General features: G+C 43.7%; 1 protein-coding gene across 5 annotated transcripts in view; it reads left to right on the top strand.

Moving 5' to 3' along the window:
- LOC120043843 (septin-9-like) overlaps window positions 1-15334 on the top strand; it is a 149772-nt gene that overhangs the window by 118716 nt on the left and 15722 nt on the right. For all 5 annotated transcript variants that reach the window (XM_038988440.1, XM_038988442.1, XM_038988441.1 and 2 more), the window contains 4 exons: window positions 8986-9114; window positions 9431-9512; window positions 12023-12160; window positions 14191-14308. In XM_038988440.1, coding sequence (XP_038844368.1) covers window positions 8986-9114; window positions 9431-9512; window positions 12023-12160; window positions 14191-14308 — 467 coding nt within the window. The remainder of the gene's footprint in view (window positions 1-8985; window positions 9115-9430; window positions 9513-12022; window positions 12161-14190; window positions 14309-15334) is intronic.

Raw genomic sequence — 15334 nt, 5'->3', positions numbered from 1 at the left:
CGATTTTACTGAGTTACAGTTCATAGAAGGAGATCAGTCAATTGAAATAAATTCATTAGGCCCTAATCTATGGATTTCACGACTGGGCAGGGGCACAGCCATGGTTGGGCCTTGGAGGGGTGTAGGCCCACCCACTTGGCAGCCAGGCCCACTGGGGAGCCAGGCCCAGCCAATCAGAATGAGTTTTTCCCCACAAAAGGGCTTTAGTACTGACAGAAATACTCCTCAGCACCACCCACACTCCCCCTCAGACAATCCCGCAGGTGAAGAAGACGGATGTGGAGGTCCTGGGCTGGCGTGGTTACATGTGGTCTGTGGTTGTGAGACCGGTTGAACGTACTGCCAAATTCTCAAAAACGACATCGGATGCAGCTTATGGTAGAGAAATGAACATTAAATTCTCTGGCAACAGCTCTGGTGGACATTCCTGCAGTCAGCAGGCCAATTGCATGCTCCATTCAACTTGAGACATCTGTGGCATTGTGTTGTGTGACAAAACTGCACATTTTATAGTGGCCTTTTGTTGTCCCCAGCACAAGGTGCACCTGTGTAATGATCATGCTTTTTAATCAGCTTCATGATATGCCACACCTTTCAGGTGGATGGATTATCTTGGTAAAGGAGAAATCCTCACTAACAGGGATGTAAACAAATTTGTGCACAAAATTTGAGAGAAATAAGCTTTTTTGTGCGAATGGAAAATGTTTGATTTTTGTTCAGTGTGTATTATACAGAGAATATATAGAAAGGATGAAGAGTTGAAAAGTACACTACACTCCTCTCACATCAATCATGCCTCATAAGAATCCCCCATACTGTATAGGGGTGTGTGCTACATGGAACTGTCCCATAAGAATCCCCCATACTGTATAGTGGTGTGTCCTACATGGAACTGTCCCATAAGAATCCCCCATACTGTATAGTGGTGTGTCCTACATGGAACTGTCCCATAAGAATCCCCCATACTGTATAGTGGTGTGTCCTACATGGAACTGTCCCATAACAATCCCCCATACTGTATAGTGGTGTGTGCTACATGGAACTGTCCCATAAGAATCCCCCATACTGTATAGTGGTGTGTCCTACATGGAACTGTCCCATAAGAATCCCCCATACTGTATAGTGGTGTGTCCTACATGGAACTGTCCCATAAGAATCCCCCATACTGTATAGTGGTGTGTCCTACATGGAACTGTCCCATAAGAATCCCCCATACTGTATAGTGGTGTGTGCTACATGGAACTGTCCCATAATAATCCCCCATACTGTATAGTGGTGTGTGCTACATGGAACTGTCCCATAAGAATCCCCCATACTGTATAGTGGTGTGTCCTACATGGAACTGTCCCATAAGAATCCCCCATACTGTATAGTGGTGTGTGCTACATGGAACTGTCCCATAAGAATCCCCCATACTGTATAGTGGTGTGTCCTACATGGAACTGTCCCATAAGAATCCCCCATACTGTATAGTGGTGTGTGCTACATGGAACTGTCCCATAACAATCCCCCATACTGTATAGTGGTGTGTCCTACATGGAACTGTCCCATAACAATCCCCCATACTGTATAGTGGTGTGTCCTACATGGAACTGTCCCATAAGAATCCCCCATACTGTATAGTGGTGTGTCCTACATGGAACTGTCCCATAAGAATCCCCCATACTGTATAGTGGTGTGTCCTACATGGAACTGTCCCATAACAATCCCCCATACTGTATAGTGGTGTGTCCTACATGTAACTGTCCCATAACAATCCCCCATACTGTATAGTGGCGTGTCCTGCATGTAACTGTCCCATAAGAATCCCCCATACTGTATAGTGGTGTGTCCTACATGGAACTGTCCCATAAGAATCCCCCATACTGTATAGTGGTGTGTCCTACATGTAACTGTCCCATAACAATCCCCCATACTGTATAGTGGCGTGTCCTGCATGTAACTGTCCCATAACAATCCCCCATACTGTATAGTGGTGTGTCCTACATGGAACTGTCCCATAAGAATCCCCCATACTGTATAGTGGTGTGTCCTACATGGAACTGCATTTTGAATCCTCTTTAGAAAGGTCAGTATACAGTAGGGAAGATTTTAGTTCCGCTGAGTGGGACACATCTACATGTTCTTCAGCCTACTTTTCTGTAGTGCACTGGAAGTGGGTGAGAGGGTGTGTGGGTAGGGTAATGAGGGGGTTGAGGGGTGAGGCAGGGCCCAGGGTTAGTGTCTGTTCTCTCTCTCTGTGATGTGGAGTCTGTCGACAAATCTACATTCCTCTCACATTCCCCTGTGGTTGGCCCTGGTGTCCTGGATACAGAGCTCGGCAACCTGCCACCCATTCAGCTCAGGGCTGACTGTAGGCTACGCCATCACTAAAGACGTGAGACCCTGGCAGACGGACACGCTCACACACACACACATACATACAGTGGGGCAAAAAAGTATTTAGTCAGCCACCAATTGTGCAAGTTCTCCCACTTAAAAAGATGAGAGAGGCCTGTAATTTTCATCATAGGTACACTTCAACTATGACAGACAAAATTAGGGGAAAAAATCCAGAAAATCACATTGTAGGATTTTTTATGAATTTATTTGCAAATTATGGTGGAAAATAAGTATTTGGTCAATAACAAAAGTTTATCTCAATACTTTGTTATATACCTTTTGTTGGCAATGACAGAGGTCAAACGTTTTCTGTAAGTCTTCACAAGGTTTTCACACACTGTTGCTGGTATTTTGGCCCATTCCTCCATGCAGATCTCCTCTAGAGCAGTGATGTTTTGGGGCTGTTGCTGGGCAACACGGACTTTCAACTCCCTCCAAAGATTTTCTATGGGGTTGAGATCTGGAGACTGGCTAGGCCACTCCAGGACCTTGAAATGCTTCTTACGAAGCCACTCCTTCGTTGCCCGGGTGGTGTGTTTGGGATCATTGTCATGCTGAAAGACCCAGCCACGTTTCATCTTCAATGCCCTTGCTGATGGAAGGAGGTTTTCACTCAAAATCTTACGATACATGGCCCCATTCATTCTTTCCTTCCTTTACACGGATCAGTCGTCCTGGTCCCTTTGCAGAAAAACAGCCCCACGACGAGTTGAGTTTTTACCAAAAAGTTATATTTTGGTTTCATCTGACCATATGACATTCTCCCAACCTTCTTCTGGATCATCCAAATGCTCTCTAGCAAACTTCAGACAGGCCTGGACATGTACTGGCTTAAGCAGGGGGACACGTCTGGCACTGCAGGATTTGAGTCCCTGGCGGCGTAGTGTGTTACTGATGGTAGGCTTTGTTACTTTGGTCCCAGCTCTCTGCCGGTCATTCACTAGGTACCCCCGTGTGGTTCTGGGATTTTTGCTCACCGTTCTTGTGATCATTTTGACCCCACGGGGTGAGATCTTGCGTGGAGCCCCAGATCGAGGGAGATTATCAGTGGTCTTGTATGTCTTCCATTTCCTAATAATTGCTCCCACAGTTGATTTCTTCAAACCAAGCTGCTTACCTATTGCAGATTCAGTCTTCCCAGCCTGGTGCAGGTCTACAATTTTGTTTCTGGTGTCCTTTGACAGCTCTTTGGTCTTGGCCATAGTGGAGTTTGGAGTGTGACTGTTTGAGGTTGTGGACAGGTGTCTTTTATACTGATAACAAGTTCAAACAGGTGCCATTAATACAGGTAACGAGTGGAGGACAGAGGAGCCTCTTAAAGAAGAAGTTACAGGTCTGTGAGAGCCAGAAAAGCTTGTTTGTAGGTGACCAAATACTTATTTTCCACCATAATTTGCAAATAAATTCATTAAAAATCCTACAATTTTCTGGAGAATTTTTTAAATCATTTTGTCTGTCATAGTTGAAGTGTACCTATGATGAAAATTACAGGCCTCTCTCATCTTTGTAAGTGGGAGAACTTGCACAATTGGTGGCTGACTAAATACTTTTTTGCCCCACTGTGTGTATATATATATATATATATATATATATATATATATATATATATATATATATATATATATATTCTACCGTTCAAAAGTTTGGGGTCACTTAGAAATGTCCTTGTTTTTGAAAGAAAAGCAACAAAAAAAATGTCCATTAAAATAACAAACTGATCAGAAATACAGTGTAGACATTGTTAATGTTGTAAATGACTATTGTAGCTGGAAACGGCTGATTTTTTTAATGGAATATCTACATAGGCGTACGGAGGCCCTTTATCAGCAACCATCACTCCTGTGTTCCAATGGCACGTTGTTAGCTAATCCAGGTTTATCATTTTAAAAGGCTAATTGATCATTAGAAAACCCTTTTGCAATTATGTTAGCACAGCTGAAAACGGTTGTCCTAATTAAAGAAGCAATAAAACTGTCTTTCTTTAGACTAGTTGAGTATCTGGAGCTTCAGCATTTGTGTGTTCGATTACCGGCTCAAAATGGCTAGACCTTTCTTCTGAAACTCGTCAGTCTATTCTTGTTCTGAGAAATGAAGGCTATTCCATGCGAGAAATTGCCAAAAAACTGAAGATCAAGTACAACGTTGTGTACTACTCCCTTCACAGAACAGCGCAAACTGGCTCTAACCAGAATAGAAAGAGGAGTGGGAGGCCCTGGTGCATAACTGAGCAAGAAGACAAGTGCATTAGAGTGTCTAGTTTGAGAAACAGACGCCTCACAAGTCCTCAACTGACAGCTTCATTAAATAGTACCCGCAAAACACCAGTTTCAACGTCAACAGTGAAGAGGCGACTCCAGGATGCTGGCCTTCTGGGCAGAGTTGCAAAGAAAAAGCCATATCTCAGACTGGCCAATAAAAATAAAATATTAAGATGGGCAAAAGAACACAGACACTGGACAGAGGAATCTAAGATTGAGGTGTTCTGATCACAAAGAACATTCATGAGATGCAGAAAAAATGAAAAGATGCTGGAGGAGTGCTTGATGCCATCTGTCAAGCATGGTGGAGGCAATGTGATGGTCTGGGGGTGCTTTGGGGGTGGTAAAGTGGGAGATTTGTACAGGGTAAAAGAGATCTTGAAGAAGGCTATCACTCTATTTTGCAACGCCATACCCTGTGGACGGCGCTTAATTGGAGCCAATTTCCTCCTCCAACAGGACAATGACCCAAAGCACAGCTCCAAACTATGCAAGAACTATTTAAGGAAGAAGCAGTCCGCTGGTATTCTGTCTATAATGGAGTGGCCAGCACAGTCAGCGGATCTCAACCCTGTTGAGCTGTTGTGGGAGCAGCTTGACCGTATGGTATGTAGAAGTGCCAATCAAACTTGTGGGAGGTGCTTCGGGAAGCATGGGGTGAAATCTCTTCAGATTACCTCAACAAATTTACAACTAGAATGCCAAAGGTCTGCAAGGCTGTAATTGCTGCAAATGGAGGATCCTTTGACGAAATAAAAGTTTGAAGGACACAACAATAAATTAAAAATCATTATTTATAACCTTGTCAACGTCTTGACTATTTCCTATTCATTTTGCAACTCATTTCATGTATGTTTTCATGGAAAACAAGGACATTTCTAAGTGACCCCAAACTTTTGAACGTGTGTGTGTGTGTGTGTGTGTGTGTGTGTGTGTGTGTGTGTGTGTGTGTGTGTGTGTGTGTGTGTGTGTGTGTGTGTGTGTGTGTGTGTGTGTGTGTGTGTGTGTGTGTGTGTGTGTGTGTGTGTGTGTGTGTGTGTGTGTGGGGAAATGGAAGCTGGTTCTGCTGGGCATACCTCCACACTCTTATATGATAACCAGCCGTGACCCTCAGTCAAACACTACTAATCTAATGATACCTCCACACTCCTTATATGATAACTGCCGTGACCCTCAGTCACACACTACTAATCTAATGATACCTCCACACTCCTTATATGATAACCAGCCGTGACCCTCAGTCACACACTACTAATCTAATGATACCTCCACACTCCTTATATGATAACCAGCCGTGACCCTCAGTCAAACACTACTAATCTAATGATACCTCCACACTCCTTATATGATAACCAGCCGCGACCCTCAGTCAAACACTACTAATCTAATGATACCTCCACACTCCTTATATGATAACCAGCCGCGACCCTCAGTCACACACTACTAATCTAATGATACCTCCACACTCCTTATATGATAACCATCCGTGACCCTCAGTCAAACACTACTAATCTAATGATACCTCCACACTCCTTATATGATAACCAGCCGTGACCCTCAGTCAAACACTACTAATCTAATGATACCTCCACACTCCTTATATGATAACCAGCCGCGACCCTCAGTCAAACACTACTAATCTAATGATACCTCCACACTCCTTATATGATAACCAGCCGCGACCCTCAGTCACACACTACTAATCTAATGATACCTCCACACTCCTTATATGATAACCAGCCGCGACCCTCAGTCACACACTACTAATCTAATGATACCTCCACACTCCTTATATGATAACCAGCCGTGACCCTCAGTCACACACTACTAATCTAATGATACCTCCACACTCCTTATATGATAACCAGCCGTGACCCTCAGTCACACACTACTAATCTAATGATACCTCCACACTCCTTATATGATAACCAGCCGCGACCCTCAGTCACACACTACTAATCTAATGATACCTCCACACTCCTTATATGATAACCAGCCGCGACCCTCAGTCACACACTACTAATCTAATGATACCTCCACACTCCTTATATGATAACCAGCCGTGACCCTCAGTCACACACTACTAATCTAATGATACCTCCACACTCCTTATATGATAACCAGCCGTGACCCTCAGTCAAACACTACTAATCTAATGATACCTCCACACTCCTTATATGATAACCAGCCGCGACCCTCAGTCACACACTACTAATCTAATGATACAAGCATCTAAGAGTAGAATGGCTGATCTGGGATCAGGTCCTCCCTGTCTAACAATCTGATTCATTATCTAAAATGCAGAACGTGTCCTAGATCCCATAATGTTAGAGGTCTGCAGTCAAGACACTGAGGGCCCGGTCATTAATCAGTTGTTTGAAGCCTTAAATCCCAAAAGAAGTTTCAACATATAAACCTCCATTATTTAATGTGTGTGTGAACACTTACTAAGCACACCAGAGGCCCTGAGCTCCAGTCTGTGTTGACTTAACCAGACAGTGAACTAAACTGTGTGTGTTACCTGTCCAGGGGTCAGAAACACTACACTCTCCCTCGTTAACCCACAGTTGATCCCAGGGGCCAAAAGTGATGTTGGCGGTAGTCAGGTGCTACAGGCAATCTTTTGGGTCCATGCACAGTATGTTGTTCCCTAATTCTAGAATGTTCAGGGTTCTGTGTAGTCCAGCTTTTCAATCTATGTCTCCCATGTCCTCTATCTTCTGACCCGCACACACACACACACACACACACACACACACACACACACACACACCCTCCTCTCCAGCTGGTTCCTCTCTACTGCTGATAGAGCAGAGCTCTTCTCCAGACTGCAGTGTAGCATGTCTACCCAGCGTTGCAGATGGCGGTCACATGTCCTGCCCAACAGCTGTTCCAGTCTGTTTAACACTCTATTGCAGGGGTCATCAACTAGATTCAGCCGTGGGACTTTTGTTTCTTGAGTGGATGGTCATGGGGCCGGAACATAATTATAAATCATTTGTAGACTGTAAATGGACAGCAAGAAGCCCAAAGTGATATAATATTACACTAAAACTGAATCATTTCAAACCTTGCTTACATTTGTATACGATCACATACATCTCTCTATTATGCGTGGGAATACTTTGGAACAGATTTCCCCCCCCAAAAAATATCCCTTGGAGCTGGACATAAGACTGTGTTTTGTTTTATGTCCAATAATAAAAAATAGTTTACAGTTAGGGAACCCTGCTGTATTGGGAGAGATAAGAGAACAGGGGGAGGTGTGTGTGCGTCAGACTTAGGGTGCGTGTGTGACCCAAAGGTCTTTGTCGACAATGGCCAGTTTTATAGTGCAGTGATCTGAGCCAGCGTCAGCTGCACAAACCACAGACGGATGAGTTTCACACTTATGGAAGAATGGTTTTCTCCAACCAACGGCTCTATGGCGGAGAAGGCCCAGCTCAGTTCAAGGCTCAGTGTGGTTTAATTGACAGCAGAGCTCTTCCCCAGACTGCAGGTCTGAGCCCTGAAAGGACATGTATTTCCTTTAGGCCAACTTTAATGGATGGGAGGGAGAGTGGGAGTGAGGGAGGGCCTTGGCCAAGTGACCGAGTCATTATTCTGTACTTGCGGCTCATAGAGCCACAGAGAAAATGGTGAAAAAGGCACTGACGTAACGTGTGTGTGCGGGGAGGCCTTACTGCAGACACCTGTAACTTCTCCCCCACTGCAGCCAAGATCTTGTGAAATAGCCTCTCTTTCTCCCCTGAGTGGCTGTGACAGGCTGGAACAGCTCTGGTGTTAAACTCTGTTTGTCTCAGTGTGAAATAATGAGGCCATGCTAGTCAGTCATTACACCACTGGAATGAACCTGTTAGTGGGAAGAGTGACTGAAGAATGTGCTGGAGAAAGGTGAGAGGAAGTCCACCATTGTCAGAGTAGTCTATTCCATACAGTCACACTAGATGAGAGGGTATTGGTTTAAATCAAGGCATGGGCTACTGTTTTACCTTCATTGTAGAGTTTCTACGTTATTGTGTTTAGCTCAGTTGGTAGAGCATGGTGCTTGCAGCTCCAGGGTTGTGGGCTTGATTCTCACGGGACCAGTACGAATCAAAAGTATGAAAATGTATGTACTCATTACTGTAAGTCACTCTGAGTAAGATGGTCTGCTAGATGACTAAAATCTCAATTGTGGCTTTATTGTGTTTATTTGCATTACCAATGTGTTTGACATTCAGGTGTGTGTGTGTGTGTGTGTGTGTGTGTGTGTGTGTGTGTGTGTGTGTGTGTGTGTGTGTGTGTGTGTGTGTGTGTGTGTGTGTGTGTGTGTGTGTGTGTGTGTGTGTGTGTGTGTGTGTAGGGCAGAGCGGCCTAGGGAAGTCCACTCTGATGAACACTCTGTTCAAGTCCAAGGTGAGCCGTAAGTCAGTGCAGGCCACGTCCCAGGAGAAGATCCCCAAGACCATCCATATCAAGTCTGTCAGCCACGGTGAGAGGAGGAAGAGATCACTCATATGGTTTATTTCACTCTTTTCTGCACCTCTCTAGCTGCAGCTTTCACTGTATCCATCTCACCCTCTACTCAGTCTACCCTGTGTTGTGATTACAGTCTGAGGTACATCTTTCACTGTATCATCTCACCCTCTACTCAGTCTACCCTGTGTTGTGATTACAGTCTGAGGTACATCTTTCACTGTATCCATCTCACCCTCTACTCAGTCTACCCTGTGTTGTGATTACAGTCTGAGGTACATTTGGCCTCTGAGGTGCTTGTATTCAATCTAATTGTGTCTGTCTCTGTTCAGACATTGAGGAGAAGGGGGTGAGGATGAAACTAACTGTTATCGACACGCCCGGCTTCGGGGATCAGATCAACAACGAGAACTGGTACAGTAACACTACAATCCATAGCTGAAATGTTATATTTATAATGTGCTTATATTGGTATGTGCATAGATATATCCTATCTATGTGTATATACAGTTGAAGTCGGAAGTTTACATAAACTGAGTTTAAATGTATTTGACTAAGGTGTTTCACAATTCCTGACATTTAATCCTAGTAAAAATTCCCTGTCTTAGGTCAGTTAGGATCACCACTTTATTTAAAGAATGTGAAATGTCAGAATAATAGTAGAGGGAAGTATATATTTCAGCTTTTATGTCTTTCATCACATTCGCAGTGGGTCAGAAGTTTACATACACTCAATTAGTATTTGGTAGCATTTCCTTTCAATTGTTTGACTTGGGTCAAATGTTTTGGGTAGCCTTCCACAAGCTTCCCACAATAAGTTGGGTGAATTTTGGCCCATTCCTCCTGACAGAGCTGGTGTAACTCAGTCAGGTTTGTAGGCCTCCTTGCTCGCACACGCCTTTTCAGTTCTGCCCACAAATGTTCTATGGGATTGAGGTCAGGGCTTTGTGATGGCCACTCCAATACCTTGATATTGTTGTCCTTAAGCCATTTTGCCACAACTTTGGAAGTATGCTTGGGGTCATTGTCCATTAGAAAGACCCATTTGCGACCAAGCTTTAACTTCCTGACTGATGTCTTGAGATGTTGCTTCAATATATCCACATAATTTTCCTGCCTCTGATGCCATCTATTTTGTTATGTGCACCAGTCTCTCCTGCAGCAAAGCACCCCACAACATGATGCTGCCACCCCCGTGCTTCACGGTTGGGATGGTGTTCTTCGGCTTGCAAGCCTCCACCTTTTTCCTCCAAACATAACGATGGTCATTATGGCAAAACAGTTCTATTTTTGTTTCATCAGACCAGAGGACATTTCTCCAAAAAGTACGATCTTTGTTCCTTATGTGCAGTTCCAAACCGTAGTCTGTCTTTTTATGGCGGTTTTAGAGCAGTCGTTTCTTCCTTGCTGAGCGGACTTTCAGGTTATGTCGATATAGGACTCGCTTTACTGTGGATATAGATACTTTTGTACCTGTTTCCTCCAGCATCTTCACAAGGTCCTTTGCTGTTGTTCTTGGATTGATTTGCACTTTTCGCACCAAAGTACGTTCATCTCTAGGAGACAGAACGCGTCTCCTTCCTGAGCAGTGTGACTGCTACGTGGTCCCATGGTGTTTATACTTGCTTACTATTGTTTGTACAGATGAACGTGGTACCTTCAGGCTTTTGGAAATTGCTCCCAAGGATGAACCAGGCTTGTGGAGGTCTACAAATTGTTTTGGAGGTCTTGGCTGATTTGTTTTGATTTTCCCATGATGTCAAGCAAAGAGTCACTGAGTTTGAAGGTAGGCCTTGAAATGCATCCACATGTACACCTCCAATTGACTCAAATGATGTCAATTAGCCTATCAGAAGCTTCTAAAGCCATGACATAATTTTCTGGCGTTTTCCAAGCTGTTTAAAGGCACAGTCAACTTAGTGTATGTAAACTTATGATCCACTGGAATTGTGATACAGTCAATTATAAGTGAAATAATCTGTCTGTAAACAATTGTTGGAAAAATTATTTGTGTCATGCACAAAGTAGATGTCCTAACTGACTTGCCAAAACTATAGTTTGTTAACAAGAAATTTGTGGAGTGGTTGAAAAACTAGTTTTAATGACTCCAACCTAAGTGTATGTAATCTTCCGACTTCAATTGTATATATCTATCCTATGTGTGTGTGTGTGTGTGTGTGTGTGTGTGTGTGTGTGTGTGTGTGTGTGTGTGTGTGTGTGTGTGTGTGTGTGTGTGTACACACACATAGATAGATAGATATATACAGTTGAAGTCGGAACTTTACATACACAAGGTTGCACTCATTAAAACTAGTTTTTTTCACATTCTTAAAATAAAGTGGTGATCCTAACTGACATAAGAGAGGGAATTTTTACTAGGATTAAATGTCAGGAATTGTGAAAAACTGAGGTTAAATGTATTTGGCTAAGGTGTATGTAAGTAATAATAGTGTATAATAATAGTGAAGACATTAAAACTATGTAGTAACACACATGTAGTAACCAAAAAAAATCCAAAAATGCAAAGCTGTCATCAAGGTAAAAGGTGGCTACTTTGAAGAATCTCAAATATAAAATATATTTTGATTTGTTTAAAACGTTTTTGTTTACGACATGATCCCATTTGTGTTATTAGTAAATAAAGAAAAACCCTTGAATGAATAAGTGTGTCCAAACTTTTGAGTGGTACTGTCTCTCTCTCTCGTTAATATAAATGCTTACCTCATACATCTCATCTAGATGACTAGTGTACACAGGACTGTGTATGACCTCATCTATCCTCTTTCTCTCCCCCTGCTAACTCCCTCTTCCTGTCTTTCTCCCTTGTCTCCCCCTATCCATCCCCCAAAACTCCCCCTTTCTCTTTTAATCTGCCTCTCCCCTTCCTTCCACTTCCTGTCTTCTTCCCCTCCCTCCCTCCACAGTTGGCAGCCCATCATGAAGTTCATTAATGCCCAGTATGAGCAGTACCTTCAGGAGGAGATCAACATCAACAGGAAGAAGAGGATTCCAGACTCACGGGTTCACTGCTGTATTTACTTCATACCCCCTACTGGACACTGGTGAGGCAGGCATGCGTACACACACACACACACACACACACACACACACACACACACACACACACACACACACACACACACACACACACACACACACACACACACACACACACACTCACACTTTCCTTGTGAAGGGTATGAATGTGTGGAATGTTTCAGGTTAGTGTTTAGATATGGCTGGGAGATAGTCAAGCTGATTATTAGCTAAACTTCATTCTTTGGAATTTCCACTTTTTACCATCCTATACAGTTGACATGCCTTTTGAGTGATCAAAAATGGCATGTAATCAATCACAATAATTGTCATACACACACATGCACAGTGTCAGTGCAACAGTGCTGCTGCCCCCTGCTGTCCCTGAACAGTAGAGAATATGCAACTGGGAGATTTAAAAAGGAGAGAGAGAGAAATCGAGTGAGAGAGGGAGTGAAGTGATTTATGTTAGATAAACAGTGAGTCATAGGGAGAGTCCTACTCAAATAGCCCTGAATCATCAGAACAGAAAACAGAGGAGACACAGTGAGTTTGGCATGACTTTCTGATACACATTAGTTATAACAACAATCTAATGCCCCGTGTTGTGCCATTCAAATATCCGATATGATGTCCAACGTCATACTGTGCCCTTCTGTGTAACATATACAGCCTATGTATGGGCCAGATTCCCGGACAGAATGGAGATTCTCTGAGTATGTTTTTTAGTCTAGGACTGTCTGTCTGAACGTACAGCTCATGTTCTACTACCCCTCACCACCGCTCTGGATTGACCTGTAGTGGATCCTCCTCTGCTCCTGCAGCTCAGAGGGACAGACAGATGTGGAAACACTTACTCTTCCAGACCCCCATCCATTTCCTGCTTCACAGGCAGCGAGTTGCAACACGTCCCATAACACCCGTTTTCCATGACTGGAAAAAATGTATTTCTCGCTCTCTTTCGCCAGGACTTGAAACAAACGCCTGTGTTTGCCTCCCTGCTCCAGTTTCTGTGTCTGGTGTTTCTGCTGCTCACACATCTGGGCCTGATTTGAGATTCATTTTGAGCTAGCCCCCCCCCCCCCCCCAAAAAAAAGGTTTTCTATGGTATACAGCTATTACCCTTTATTTGAATTTCCCTCCTGTGTTATGTCTGCTCCTCTGCATCTACCCCATGATGGTTTTACCCTTTGTTGCAATGGTCTGGGGTCCAGTGCTGTGGTGGACTGCTGGCTTTGCCCTCATTTCTGTGGTTGTGATGTACAAGAGCGAGAGCCTTCCAGCCTTAACAGCCTTCCAGCGTTGCGGATGTCTGTCACATGTCCTGCCCAACAACTGTTCTGGTATAATGTTTAATACTCTAATGGGAGCGATATGAGAACAGAGGTTGTGTGTGTGCTCATCTGTCTGACCCAAACGTCTTTATCAACAATGGGCAGTTGTTTTTAGTGCAGTGATCTGAGCCAGCGTCAGCTGCACAAACCACAGATGGATGAGTTTCACACTTATGGAAGACTGGGTTTCTCCAACCAACTGCTCTATGGCGGATAAGGCTCAGCTCAGTTCAAGGCTCAGTGTGGTTTAATTGACAGTGACAGACACGCACTGACTGATGTGGGTCTCAGATATACAGTAGGTTTAGCTTGTACATAGAGTATGTGAATCTACAGTACTGTATGTCTGCTTTTGTCGCCCTCAGACAGCTGCGCTAAGGGTATTTTTCTTGGAGGATACCGCCCTCTGGTGGTTCTAGGATGTATCACACTGTTGACCCAAATAAAGACTGTAAAATGTTGAACAAGAACTATAAAACAGACCTGGGTTCTAATACTATTTGAAATAATTTATAGTGCATTTGCCAGGCTTGATTGAGCTTGCCTGTTGAAATCGAACCAATAAAAAAAGTCCCAAAAGTGAAAACCCTGGCGCTTCAGGCAGGCTAAAGCAAATACTCAAAGTATTTGAGACATTTCTAATAGTGTTTGAACCCAGGTCTGCTATAGCTACAGGTGAAATGAAGCCCCTCTCTCAATCCCCCCCTTCTCTCTCGCACCAGTCTGCGACCTCTGGATGTGGAGTTTATGAGGCGTCTCAGTAAGGTGGTCAATATTGTTCCTGTCATCGCCAAGGCAGACACACTCACCCTGGAGGAGAGGGACTTCTTTAAACAGAAGGTGAGCTCTCTCTCTCTCTCTTCTTCCATCTTTATCTGTCTCCAATTCTTCTTTTTCTGATGCATGCTGTCTCTCTCTCTCGCATATTTTGTGTTCTCCGCAGCAACAGGACATGTTTCTTAAGTTGTTTGGCCTCTGCCGCCCGTTCGGTCACTGTCCAATGAGAGAACACTGAGGATGTTTTGTGTGTATAGAGTACTTGTGAGGTCAGGACCTATAAAGCCAGGCTCTGGATTGGAGAGGAGTTCTGTGGGAGTCCGTCCTCTCTCTCTCTTTGTCTGTCTCTCTCTCCTTTTCTGTCTCTCTCTCCTTTTCTGTCTCTCTCTCCTTTTCTGTTTCTCTCTCCTTTTCTGTCTCTCTCTCCTTTTCTCTCTCTCCCTTTCTCTCTCTCTCCCTCTCCCCCAATTTTGAATTGGCTAGAGGTAAGTTCTGTCCAACTTCTCCCGTCTCCTTCCCCCTCTCCCCTGACTGCTGATGTGGTCACAGTGGACTCCATTACATCACTTCCTCCTATGTGGTGGGGATCTGAAACATAAAAACAATATTTGATCACAGACCCCAAGAGGGAAAGTAGTAGATGCAGCAGCAGTAGTAGTAGTAGTAGATGCAGCAGTAGTAGTAGTAGTAGATGCAGCAGTAGTAGTAGTAGTAGTAGTAGATGCAGTAGTAGTAGTAGTAGTAGTAGATGCAGTAGTAGTAGTAGTAGTAGATGCAGTAGTAGTAGTAGTAGATGCAGCAGCAGTAGTAGTAGTAGATGTAGTAGTAGATGCAGCAGCAGTAGTAGTAGTAGATGCAGTAGTAGTAGATGCAGTAGTAGTAGTAGTAGTAGATGCAGCAGCAGTAATAGTAGTAGTAATAGTAGTAGTAGATGTAGTAGTAGTAGTAGATGTAGTAGTAGTAGTAGATGTAGTAGTAGTAGTAGATGTAGTAGCAGTAGTAGTAGTAGTAGATGCAGCAGCAGTAGTAGTAGTAGTAGATGCAGCAGCAGTAATAGTAGCAGTAGTAGTAGATGCAGCAGTATTAGTA

The sequence above is a fragment of the Salvelinus namaycush genome, chromosome 3, assembly GCF_016432855.1.
Source record: "Salvelinus namaycush isolate Seneca chromosome 3, SaNama_1.0, whole genome shotgun sequence".
Lineage (NCBI taxonomy): Eukaryota > Metazoa > Chordata > Actinopteri > Salmoniformes > Salmonidae > Salvelinus > Salvelinus namaycush.
The sequence above is the reverse complement of the archived record's forward strand: the minus strand, read 5'-3'. Positions and strand labels throughout refer to the sequence as shown.